General features: G+C 41.7%; 1 protein-coding gene across 9 annotated transcripts in view; it reads left to right on the forward strand.

Annotated features, from left to right (window-relative positions):
• SIPA1L2 (signal induced proliferation associated 1 like 2) overlaps positions 1–12,980 on the forward strand; it is a 212,098-nt gene that overhangs the window by 148,728 nt on the left and 50,390 nt on the right. For all 9 annotated transcript variants that reach the window (XM_070264665.1, XM_023647516.2, XM_023647538.2 and 6 more), the window contains exons 9-10: positions 1,597–2,173; positions 5,735–6,009. In XM_070264665.1, the coding sequence (XP_070120766.1) occupies positions 1,597–2,173; positions 5,735–6,009 (852 nt within the window). The remainder of the gene's footprint in view (positions 1–1,596; positions 2,174–5,734; positions 6,010–12,980) is intronic.

The raw sequence follows: 12,980 nt of genomic DNA on the forward strand, positions 1-12,980 counted from the left end.
GGTGTGATGTTGGCCCATAAGCCACTTCAGTCTCCGCTGTGTTTTAGGACCTTCCTTTGAGAACATGAGTCAGGTGCCCCGCATCACCCTCTGGTTTAGTCATAGGCCACCATACGTGAATGAGTGGGGTGTATCTGTCCCACAGGGAAACAGTCCTTCTTCCTTCCCCTTTCGTACCCGCTAAGGCCCCATCCAGACAGTCTGCCATCTTGCTGCTCAGGTCCCCGGAAGTGATTAATTCTCCTGTAAAGGGTGCAGATTAAAGCAAAGGTGAGAGATACCTGGGGACTGTGATCTTTTTAGAGTCTAACCAACCACATTCCAGAAGAGGAATTCATACCTGACAGAACAAATTTGGACAGAATGTTTCCGTTCCTCAATTCACCTCTTTCAGGATTTTCTACAATGATGAAAATGAAGCATAGATTGCCTCCTTTGTTTATCCCAACACAGAAAAAATTATCAACCTGGGTAGATGTGGGGTTAGTACGAATTCTTGGTCTGCAGTAGCTACACAGCAATTAAGGAGTAGATGCTGTAGATGCTGTGGGATTCATTCATTCACTCACTCCAATTCTTCACTCATTAATTCATTAATTCACTCTTTATATTGGGTCTTAATCCAAAAAGAATTTGAGACAACTAAAATTTCTGTCTGTTATAGGGCAGCATTATTGGCGGTGATACATTAAGATGGTTGTTACTACCATATACATTTGATCTTTTCAGTCCCTGGAATCTCTTAAAACTTAACTGTCATAAAACCTTCATTTAGATTTTCAGAATGTGAACAAGTGAGCATTTCCTTAAAAGTGACACTTAAAAATTTTGGCCCTGTGAGCATGATCATTGTGCCCAGTACCAGTGAGATCCCAAGCAGCCAAGTGGGGCTAACCTCACTTCTGTTGGAAGAGTCACTGTCTTTCTCAGTGATGACCAGCGGCAGTTACTGAGTACCAGCCTGGCGCTGTCTGAAACTGTGTGTATCCCGTCCCATGATGGATCCATTGCCCTCTATCTTAGCTCAGCGAGCCATGACAAAGTACCACAGATGGAGTGGTTTAAACAGCAGGCATTTATGTCTCACAGTTCTGGAGCCTAGAGGTCCAAGATCAAGGTATTGTCAGCTTTGGTTTCTTCTGAGGACTCTCTCCTTGGCATGTAGGTCGTGCCTTCTCGCTGTGTCCTCGCATGGTCTTTCCTCTCCACACTTGGGTCCCTGGTGTCTCTCTGTGTGTCCTGATCTGCTTTTATAAGGGGTCCAGTCATATTGGATTAAGACCCACCCTAATGGCTTCATTTTGACTTAATTGTCTCTTTAAAGATCCCATCTCCAAATGGAGTCACATTCTCAGCTACTGGGGTTTAGGACTCAACATACAATTTTTTTAAGGTACGTAACTCAGCCCAGAACACCCTCCCATCTGCTAAGTTTGAAAAGTTTTACTTAAACAAACAATAACTTGGTACCCAGAAATTAGGATAACAAGAAGCTGCAAAATATGGCTTAAGTTGAAAATGTGGGTATATGTCAGATTTCTGAAGATAAATATTGTGCTATCACAGCTCATCTCATTTCTCTTTATTCTTCCTCAGTGTTGGAGTTTCTAGATCAAAAGATGTGCCACCGTTTGGTCCACCAATTCCCAAAGGCGTAACTTTTCCAAAGTCAGCAGTATTTCGGGACTTCCTTTTAGCCAAAGTAATCAATGCAGAAAACGCAGCCCATAAGTCAGAAAAGTTTCGAGCGATGGCCACTCGAACAAGGCAAGAGTACTTGAAAGATCTGGCAGAGAACTTTGTCACAACCGCCACCGTGGATACCTCTGTGAAATTCAGCTTCATTACACTGGGTGCAAAGAAAAAGGAGAAAGTAAAGCCAAGGAAGGACGCCCATCTGTTTAGCGTCGGCGCAATCATGTGGCATGTGATAGCTCGGGACTTTGGCCAGTCTGCTGACATTGAATGTCTTCTTGGGATCTCCAATGAGTTCATAATGTTGATTGAAAAGGATTCCAAGAACGTTGTATTTAACTGTTCCTGCCGGGATGTCATTGGGTGGACCTCTGGATTAATGAGCATCAAAGTGTTTTACGAAAGAGGAGAATGTATCCTTCTGTCCTCCGTGGATAACTGTGCCGAAGACGTAAGGGAAATTGTTCAGCGATTAGGAGTAAGTACAGGGTTTGTATTTCCCACCATCCTTAGGTCTTCAATCCCAGATTCACAGTAGCTTCCACTGGGAAATTCCACCATGATTATGGCACCTAGGGAACGAATTACTATCTCTTATGGCTACAGAGCTTAATTTTAAATGCTGTGTCCCTTTGAGTACTCGCTGAATACAAGAAGGGTGGAGAAGCGCCTGTTAGAAATTAATTAGAAAGGGAAAATTAAGCCAACTTTCTAACATCAGTATATATTTTTATAGTATTTGAAGGAAAAACGGAAGAACTATCTAGATATTATGGCTGTTTGTAGAGACTGACATGACGGTACCGTCCCAGAGGAAATTAATAGGCACAAAATTGCTCTTGACCATATGAGTAAGTCCTCTTTGCAGCTTCAGTTCTTTGCATGTGTATATGGCAGGTATTTTTGTTTACTCTGCTGGGTTAAATATGTTATTAATCTTCTAGCCAGAGTTTCTTGAGGAGGTTTTATAGAATTACCCGTTCAGTTAGACTAAAAAAAAAATCACTCATAAAAGAGATTTTTTTAAAGGTTATCTTTAGGACAAACCCCTAAGTGATGTCCATGATGGGATTATCAGTTGTATTTCTGCTCCTACTTTTAACAAAGGGCATTAGACTTTTTAGTTTGAGTATATACAATAGAGTTATAAGAATAAATCAAATATAATACAAGAACAAAGCATGCCTTGACAAAAGAATTTCTCATGTGTAAATCTTCCTCCAGGGGGATGCATATTTTATTAATTAGAAAAGACTTGGTCAATTATGGATCATGGAAAAAGGACAAGTTATACCCACTTCTTGCACCCTTTCCTCCCACCAAATATCAATCTCCCTTTTTGTTATTTGAGACCATGTCTGAGAGACAATACAATCAAGTCAGTCCTGCTAGCCCTGGAGAAATAATTTCCTTCTTTGCGGACACTGTTTACGGAAAGGAGTCTCGTGTGTTCAGCAGTATCGTTGGGTATATGTGCGAAAGTGTAGATGTGATGTTGGGATGATTAAGTATGTGAGTGGTTTATGTAGCTGGAGATTTGAGTGATCCTTGGGAGTCTCAGGACACATTGTGCTTTCCATAATATTGCAAATACTTCTTTTGGGGAGATCCACTGAGTCATCATAATCTGTGCTCCTGAAAATACAACACAAATAAGTGCCACTTCACCAGTGTCCAGAATGCACACTACGTAGGTATTTACACGTAGGTTCTTGCACATTCGCTGTTCCATGGACCCCTCCTACCGTTTTCCTAGAACAGTGACTGTATTGCTAATGTGACTGAGGTGCCTAATGTCTGGAATATATTTGAGGAGGTGTGTTCTGTCTAGGATGACTTGTAACAGAAGATGCTGGAAATGAACCAACCCAAAGACTATTGAAGGAATAGAGCATAAGGTTAGTACAGAGCAGTATCAACAGAAATGGAAAAAAAGAGGATGATGCAGTCATCATAGAAATACTAGGAATGAGTGCTGTTTAGCAGATGGTACACTCAGTGTGCATCCTATGATGGTGGAAAGTGAAATTAAACGTGTCTGTCATGCAGGTAAAGATACAAGACAGGAATGAACTTACACCCAGAGGGACAGGCAGGGCCAGCTTTATGGGTGTGCAACCTGTGCGTTGCACAGGGACCCACTCTCAGAAGAGCCCAGGCTTGGTTGAAAGATCTCTTATTGCCATCTTGAAATTCTGAATAATTTTTGACCAGGGCCCTACATTTTTATTTTTCACTGGGCCCCATGAATTAGGTAGCCAGTCCTGTGTACGTGGATAGGAGGCCACCATGTCATGTGAGAATTGAATCCATGTAAGTATGTGAGGAGCTCCAAATAAATGGAGAACATGGTCTTCATCCTTTGTGAGTGTTAAGAAGCAAGGAACAGAAGGGATAAAGAAATACGAAAAGCAAAAGTAGAGGAAGTAGCGTGTGGTTGGAGGAAATAAGCACAAGAGACAGAACACGTAGGGGTCTGGAAAAGCCTGGCCGTTCACTGTTTAGTCTGCTGTATGGATGTTCAGTTTCAACTGAAAATCGCATCAAGGTTTGAAAGAAGGCATGTCATAGGTCATCTTTGGTAGCAGAGCTTCCTTGAAAAAGAAGTGAAGGAAAAATTTATTCCGGTTGTACATATCACAAAAGTACTATTTTTAAACAATTTTAAATTAGTTCACTTCATAACTTTAGAAACTTCAGTCTTTCAAAACTTCGCCACTAAGACCAGCAATCCATTCCCCATTTTCCTAAGCCCCAAACTGTCATGTGTGCCTGTGAGACACTGATTGGCAGCGCGAGCACCCGTGGCGGTAACCATGGAAACCTGAGACACAGTGGTGATACACGGAACCAGCCCCAGTCCCTACAGCTGCGCTTACAGTCATAGGTCTTATTAAATAGGATCTGTGTATTCAGAGCGTGTTGCATGGAAACGGAGCATTTATTAAACTGAAACTTCATGCATGAGCTCTGTGGTTTGGCGGATATGGGTATGATACTTCCTGACTTTAAATTTCCCACAAATAAGTGATGCCGTGGTCATCAAAGGATAGTTAATGAGCCCGTGTTTTTCTTTCAATGCATGGAAGCTGTCTCAGTAAGCACTTCTGAGGGTGGTGTTAACTAATTATTGGTGCTTCGGTGCACTGAGTGGGATGCAAACCGCTTTCTTCCTTCATATTCCTTTTTGGGATACTGTGTAGACTCCTGCTCTTGGGGAAGGTAAATGCACTGGAGCTGCTACAGCCTGAGGTTGTCCTTGGCCCTAAGGGGTGGCCCAGTGCCTCCAGGTTTCTGCCGCCTGCAAGAGAGAGCACCATCCTGCATACTGCCCTTGTCAGCAGATGCCAAGGAGCCTGGCTGGCTGGCTCACATTTAATTTAAACAGTCCTCAACACCCAGGCAAGCAAGGGCAGTCACTCCCCAGGAGAGGGGTCCTAAAGGACAGAACAGGATGTCCACAGGGCGGGTACACAGAGAGCACTTAGAGTTTTCCTAACGCTCTGACTTCTGCTGCTGCCCATCCTGGGGGCAGGTCCCTAAGTGTTAGCTTGGAAGGGTTTGCGGCCATTTTTAAGTTGAATGAAATTGTCTCATAGGTTTTAAGGCTTGATGGGCGAAACCTGTACTAGTTTCGAAAGTCTTGACATTTTTTCCCTCACTATAGTCCATCTGGAACAATGGAATTTATATGTTTAAGAGCCAAGTCAGTTGACATGAGAAAGGAGAGGAGGGAATTATGAGAGCCCATCTTAAGCTCACAAGCTCTAGGCCAGTGGCTTCTAAGAAAAAGCAGGACACCTGTATCAGGAATAGGTTTGCTTTTGAAAAATGAAACTGTTGTTTTACTGTTATATTCTTTGTACTGGATGCCACAGTTAATTAGGTGAACTCTGATTGAAATGTGTCCTTGTCACTGGGACTGTTTGAAGGAAGGGCTGTGAGGGCTGAGGGCAGAGGAGCGAGCCCAGAGCCTGTGTGCACCCCTCGGACGTGGGGGCTCCACAGCATTGCCACTAACCGCCTCCTATCCCCTTAGATAGTGACGAGAGGCTGCGAGACTGTGGAAATGACCCTGAGGAGGAACGGGCTGGGCCAGCTTGGCTTCCACGTGAATTTTGAAGGAATCGTTGCAGATGTGGAACCTTTCGGCTTTGCCTGGAAGGCCGGCCTTCGCCAAGGGAGCCGCCTTGTGGAGATCTGCAAAGTGGCCGTGGCCACTCTGACCCACGAACAGATGATCGACCTGCTCCGGACTTCCGTGACCGTGAAGGTGGTCATCATCCAGCCACACGACGACGGCTCGCCCCGGAGGTAAGGCGTGGGGGGCTCCTCAGCAATGCTGGCTCCTCCTTGGCCTCTGTAGCAGGTACTGTCCTAACTGGTCCCTCAGGGTCCTCAGAAAATGTAGTCAGGTGCATCTTCGATAAATTGTAATTTCCAAGCAATTTAATGGGACATTGACCATGTAAAAGCTGAGATATTAGAAACTAAGGAGCAGAGCACCTGCTCGGTTCACTGGACCAGTGAGACTTAACATCTAAGAGGAAATGTTCTTTATCCCAGCTCAGCCTTTAGCAAGTTAAATACTTTCTCTGCACTACTAGAATCCCTTATCCTAATGTGAAGTTATTGGTTATTAACAGGATGTTTAAGAGATCAATACTTGTGTGTCTGAAGGAACGTTGGGACATCAGACATACTCTGTGTGGTGACTACTCCATTCGAGCTGAACTGGTTCAGGGCATCCTCATAAGCTGTCACGGTTTAGGTATGAAAAGAGGTGGCTAGACTTGGAAAGCTCAGAATAGATGGGCGGAGGGAAGGAACAGGAATGGAATTAGAAAAAGATACTGTTCCGTTGTTAATAGAAAATAATCATGTCCAACCTCAAGAAAATATTAGGCCAAAGGGAGAAAAGAATGCTGAGAACCAGCCGTCCATCTGGCTGTGGCCCTGCTTGTGCTGTGGTGTCCGGTGCTCCTATCTAGAGCACATCTCCATCTCAGAAGGAGTCCCTCAGGCTGCCTCAGGAGCTCGGGCTTTGGAGAGACCCAGTGTGCTTGGAATCCAGGCATTAGCTGTGTGATCTTGGGTGATTCACATGCTCTCTAAGCCTCACTGACTGTCTGTAAGATGGGGATTAAACCGTCGCCTCCCTCCTACTGTTTCTCTGAAGATTAAGTATGATGATATACTTAAAGCGCTCAGCACCTTCAGCCATAATCAACGCCCCACACTTTTAATTTAAAAAAAACAAACAAAACTTTAGGATATTCATTTGAATATTTTCATGCTCTAAAAGAAATTCTTATCATTCAGGGATAGCACGATTCCTGCGCCTACTCTCTAGACTTATTTCTGTGATAACTTAGGACATTCTTTTCTACTTTCTCCATCTCCTTTCCTTGACCTCTAAAACCGGCGCTGTCCAGTAGCACTTTCTGCAGTATGTTCTATATCTGTACCATCCAGCATGGTAGCCACAAGCCACGCATGACTCTCACACACTTGAAATGTGGTTAGTGCGAGTGAGGAAGTGAATTTTCATTTTAATTAAGATGTAATTAGCACATGTGGCTGCCATATTGGATAGATAAGCTCAAAACCATGACTTTTTTTTTTTCTTTTTTGAGCAAGATTAGCCCTGAGCTAACATCCACTGCCAATCCTCCTCTTTTAGCTGAGGAAGACTGACCTGGAGCTAACATCCGTGCCCATCTTCTTCTACTTTGTATGTGGGACGCCTGCCACAGCATGGCTTGCCAAGCAGTGCCATGTCCGCACCCAGGATCCAAACCAGCGAACGCTGGGCCGCCGAAGCAGAACATGCGAACTTAACTGTTGCATCACCGGCCGACCCCCCGACACCACCACCGGTGATCTTTTTTTAGAAAAAAAACCAGTGCTATACCACCTTCCTCCCTGGTTAATGTGCACATTTTGTAAAGGTCTTTCTCTAGAAGTTATCTTAACATTTGCTCCCTACCTGACTTTCCATAGCCTTGTTTCCTATATCTGCACAACAGGTTTACAAAATAAAGGTTTAACGAGCTGAAATTCCTCTTGAGAGCACCAGCCACATGTCATGGGAAATATCCAAGATGTTTCTTGTTGCTTTGCCAGACTCTGTCCCCTTCCATCCGTTTGCTCCCCAAGAATCCCATGAATCACACATCATGGTATGAGTACAAAGAAATCAAAAACAAAGACTATTTTATTAAAAATGAGACTTGGAAATAATAGAAGGGAAATCCTTTAGACCTTTGAAGCTAAAATATCGTGTAAGTGAAAGTCTTTTAAAGTAAATTTTAAGCCAGTTACTAGAAGTTTTTCCATATAGTAAAATTTCTTTCTTGCTTTGGTAGAAATATAGATTTGCAGATCTTATGGAGACAATGAGGTCTGTTTATCTGTCTTAGAGGTTGATTACTACTATAGAATTAGAGGAAAATGTTACCACGTTCTCTCTCTGGGTTAAAAAATATTTCTCCGCCTATTTTTAGTTTTGGCCTACTGTTGCTCAGTAAAGCATTTTTAAGCTTTCAAGAGATCTGTTTAATAAAAATGTTAAAGTTATCATTATGTTTGGTATTTAGAACATATGATTTAGAAGAGTAGGATTTCCTAAGAAATATTGAATTGTTTTCCAGCTAAAAGAAATAAACAAACAAAAACTGCCCTTTAAAAGTTCTGGCTGTTATTTATTTTTTTGTCCAAGGACACATAATCTGCTGTGGTCTGCACATAATTAATTCTTTCCTTGTTTTAAATGCAAATTCTCTTATTGAAGCTATTCAAGATATTTAGAGATTTTGCTTTTGTTTCCTCAATTCTCATTAACACCACTCCCTGAAGATACAGATTTTTCTCCTGATTAATCTGGAATAACTGTCTTTTATATTTTAACCTTAACCAGGGTTAGAATTAGCTTTTTGCCTGGTAACTACACTCCAAAATTGGCATGCCTATCACCCACATTTCTGTAAGTCATGAAGGTTTTAAACCTAGAAGGTATCATTCAAAATTCTTTCAATTCAGTCTTCTAATATTCTGTGAATTTGAATTTATAGATTTTTGAATCCGTATTTTTATGAGTTTGGGATTCGTGTTCTGTCTGTGACTGTCTGGGTGCCCTGGTAAAACTACCTGCTGCCTCACGAGAAGTTATCCTTGGAATAAGGGTTCTTCGCTTTCAACTGCAATGCAAGCGTGAAACATTATTTTAAATTTCATCCATGCTCTAAACAAGTGTAGCCTTCTGCATTATTAGATTTTTTAAGAAACTGTAGAGGAGGGCCTGAAGGGGAAATGGGTAGCACCTGACTCATTTTGAAAATTAAAGTACAAACCTTTTAAACAAAACATCGCTTGGTACCCATACGGCTATAGCAAAATACACAGAGATGTGCCTCAAGCTGAAACCACGCATTTGATTTGTGGCGTGGAAAATGACCCCTGTCTTCTTTCACAAAGTGGCTCCTAGTGCTTGTCAGGGAGGGAGCAAAAAGAAAACATTCGTTTAAATGGATGTGTGTGTGAGTGTGTGCATGTGTAATTTTTTTCTTTTAAGTTGTTTTTCATGTAAAAGCCATAAGGACTACAAAAATGGCACAATGAACGAATTGCAAGACATTTCAGTCTTCATAAACATTGTGAATGATGAGTGAAAGATAGTTCAGTTCATTTTTGCCATTTATCAGCGTGATTTTTGTCCTACAGGATATCAGTTAGCAATAATTCTCCTTGGAGCCCATCTGCTCCCGTCAGCAGTGGGAGAGGCCTGTCATTTGATGGACTCACTCCTGGTTTTCCGCAGGTCAGAAGGTGTTTGCTTATGACTCAGAAGCCACTGGATTAAATGAAGTCTTTAACTGGGAGAGTATTTATGTTGAATCAAAAGCACCACTGCCGTTTTGAAGGCCCATTCTCAAGCCTAAGGGTGATGATAATTCAGCTGTCCCTCAGCTTGAAAGGAAGGCAGAGCCCTTTTTCCTTTTCCTTGTAGAGTTCCAGAGAACACCAGGCTGGGAGGGTTTCCTCTGGGAATGCTTATTAACTGATCTGGCGCTGAGATCGGATCCAGGAGTGAATGCATATAGATTGGGGAATGAGTGGCGAGCATTGGTTTGGGAATAGCCCTCTTCAAATGGAAATAAGGTTTTAAAGGGAGCAAGGGTGTTTCCCAAGCAGACAGTCTCAGTGGCAAAGATGAAGAAGAGTTGTGGAAGACGCTTAATTAAGCTCTCCCTTGTTCTGCAAGGGGGGAATCCGGCCCCGGCCCCTAGCCTTCAAAGGTGACTGACATTCTATCAATGTCATTTGAAGGAAAACACATCAACTTAAAAGGGTGATAGAAAGGAAATAACAACTCATCAGAATTATGCATGAGTTGTTATACAATGTGAGTGATTTAGTAAATATGTCCAATAAAAATGGAAATGAAATCCCTTGCTGTGGTGCATCTGTTTTGTGTGATTTTTCATACTTTGTTGACATACTATCCAAGACAAATTTTTCTATATAATGCAAAACAGTGGAAATTATCTCATTTGTCATGAATCTAAATTGTTGTCCTCTCATCATTCTATAAAATTGAAGCTTTATGTTCTTGTCTTCTGTTTGCTTCCTGTTGCCTGACCATTCAACTCCCTGAAGTACACGGAGGAGGATGTGGAAATAGAAATAGGAAGGAAAACTCAATTATGTCAGATTAGCAGTTTATATATAAATTTATATGTATAGATAGTTGGTGAACTGAAATCTGGACTAAAGTGAGGTTTTAGAGTTCCAATTTGTTTGTATGGATAAGAAAAATTAATTATATCTGGTATTGTCCTATGGGCCCTCCAGTAGTGAATTTTAATGTGAACTATGAAAACTGCCCAGTTCCTCCAAAATAATGCTTGGATTATTGCCTCACTCCTTCAAGTAAGAACATTGGATTACAGAACAAATGTAAAATGGGTTGCCTTACGTTTACTCATTCATTCATTCACTCTTAGCCAGCTTGTGCCAGAAACTGTGCCAGGCACTAGGACTATTAAAAGCTTAGGACAGACATGATCTTTACTTTGATGGGCTCCTTTTTGTCCACCTGGCATTCTAAAATACAGTACTTCCCGTTCGTATTTTTGTTATTTAAAAATAGTTTTCTCAAACTATAGCAACAACTTATCACTTGCTGATAAGTATCTCCAGGCAGAAAATGCTTTCACCCTCTCCAGGTAATAATCTGTATTTTAGTGTCCACACCTTTTTGTAGTTTGGAACTTTGTAGGGGCATTGACACCGTGACAGGAATGCAAAGAGTGACAGTAAAGCACGAGTGTTGTGTTCGTTAGGCAAATAACTGTCTCGTACTTGACAGGTTACACCAGGCGATGGTGACGGACAGCCAGTGGATTTTCTCCCTCATGGAAATACGTTGATCAAAACTCAGGCCTCAGATAGCTATTGAAAATCTTCTATGTTTAACTTTAAAGTCTGTAATGCAGTAAAACGTTATTCTTGGTCTCAAGCTTTCTGAGAAAAAGAGGGAAGCGACTGGCTTCATGAAGAGCTTTCTGAGCCTCTGTTTTAAGTCAAATGTGGTGCTAGGTCCTGGGGGTACAGTGGGTGGAAACAGGGTCCACCCCTGTGTCTGGTGAGGAAGGAAAGGACGGCGGCTGATGAATCATTCAGTCCCAGATGGCCTCCCTTCGTATTGGTATTCGGTATGACACACACCTTTTCAATTCCAGACTTTGATTCAAAGGGCTTGGTCAAGTGGGGTTATGGTCTAGATGTCTCTTTTTCTATTTGTAGTCTAGGTGTGTCTCTATTTCTATCTGTAAATGAAGGAAATATGTAGAAAAGTGAATGAATATTTCATTTCGTCGCTATTTCCTGTGTGACGGTGCCCTGACCTGTACAGTAACTTATACTATGTGGTTATTCCTGTTGGAAGCTTTTGATTTTTCAAGCAACAGAAAGAAAGAGTTTGTGATTCAACTGAATGAGCATCAATTACCCCTGTCACCTTGTTGGGTGATTTGGAAAGAGTCTTTGAGCTATTAGCAGGCTATTAGCATAACAGACATTAAAATGATTAAAATATCAGTGATTACTTCAATTCCTGGGCCTACAAAAGGCTTCTTTTCAAAGCACATAATATAAAAGAAACAGGGCGTTCCTTTGACGAAATCTCTCTGCCTTTGTTTCCAAAGATTCTTTTTGCTGCTAATGGAAAATATGATATGATGTGGGCCACATTAACTCTGCTTTGATAGCTTTTGAAGGAGATAGCCCAAGTGTCTTGGAAAGAGCGCTGAGCTGGGAGTCAGGGGCTCCGGTTTCCAGCGCGAACCTGTCCCTGAGTAGCTGTGTCACCTTTCCAACCTCTCTGAGCCTCCTTCTGAGAACTGGAGATTTCCTTGGTGCTACCTCAAACATTTGTGTGAACTGAAGTAGTGTAGTGTGTGTGGAAAACTGTAAAGCGCCATACAAGGTAACTGGAGGATTGGACGTAAAGGATAGCATTGCAGTACGTTGTGAGGCTTTTCGTTAGGTTATTGGGTTCAGTTAAAGGTTTTCTATGATGCAGTCCAGTACAGTAAAACCAATAGGCAATTTCAGGCTACAGTAAATGCAAGTTGTAATTACATGATTAAGCTGTGGCTGCACGGTCCATGGTTTCCGCCATCCAGGTCCAGCTAATTTGTTCAACTGCCTTTTGTTGTTTTGGTAAGAATATACCTTATTCCTTTAAACTTTCTCCATTCTCTGGGTTTTTGGTTTTGTTTTGCTGCTCCTCAAAAATACCATCCCTCTTTATCATCCCCTAGGACTCTTCCCCTTTGTTTTTGAAGTAGCATAAATTCGTGTGTCCTACTTTTATGTACAGTGAAAAGAATAAAGTAACAGGATAATGATGTATTGTTCCATAGGTAGATGTACACGAGGGGAATTTTATAGTTTTAAAGTTTTCTGCAATTCTGATTGTTACATAAAGTTAAGCTTTATAATTCCATAGCTTTATAAATATTATCTAGAAAGAACTTTCATGAAACTGTAGTGCCTTTTGCTGTCTAATATTGGTTTCCTCTATTTCATAGAAGCAAACGGTAATATTATCTGTTTGTAACTAACTTCTTTCTTGTGAAGCTATCACTTCAGGAAGCTTACGTATTTCATATAATTCTATCTTGACATACCCTTGCTCTTCCTATTCCATTTATAAGAGGAGAAACATTGGTCCAAAGAGATTGTCCCGTTTCTAAGCTACGCATTGGCAGGTGTGGGTT

This window comes from Equus caballus, chromosome 1 (assembly GCF_041296265.1).
Source record: "Equus caballus isolate H_3958 breed thoroughbred chromosome 1, TB-T2T, whole genome shotgun sequence".
In the NCBI taxonomy this organism is placed as follows: Eukaryota; Metazoa; Chordata; class Mammalia; order Perissodactyla; family Equidae; genus Equus; species Equus caballus.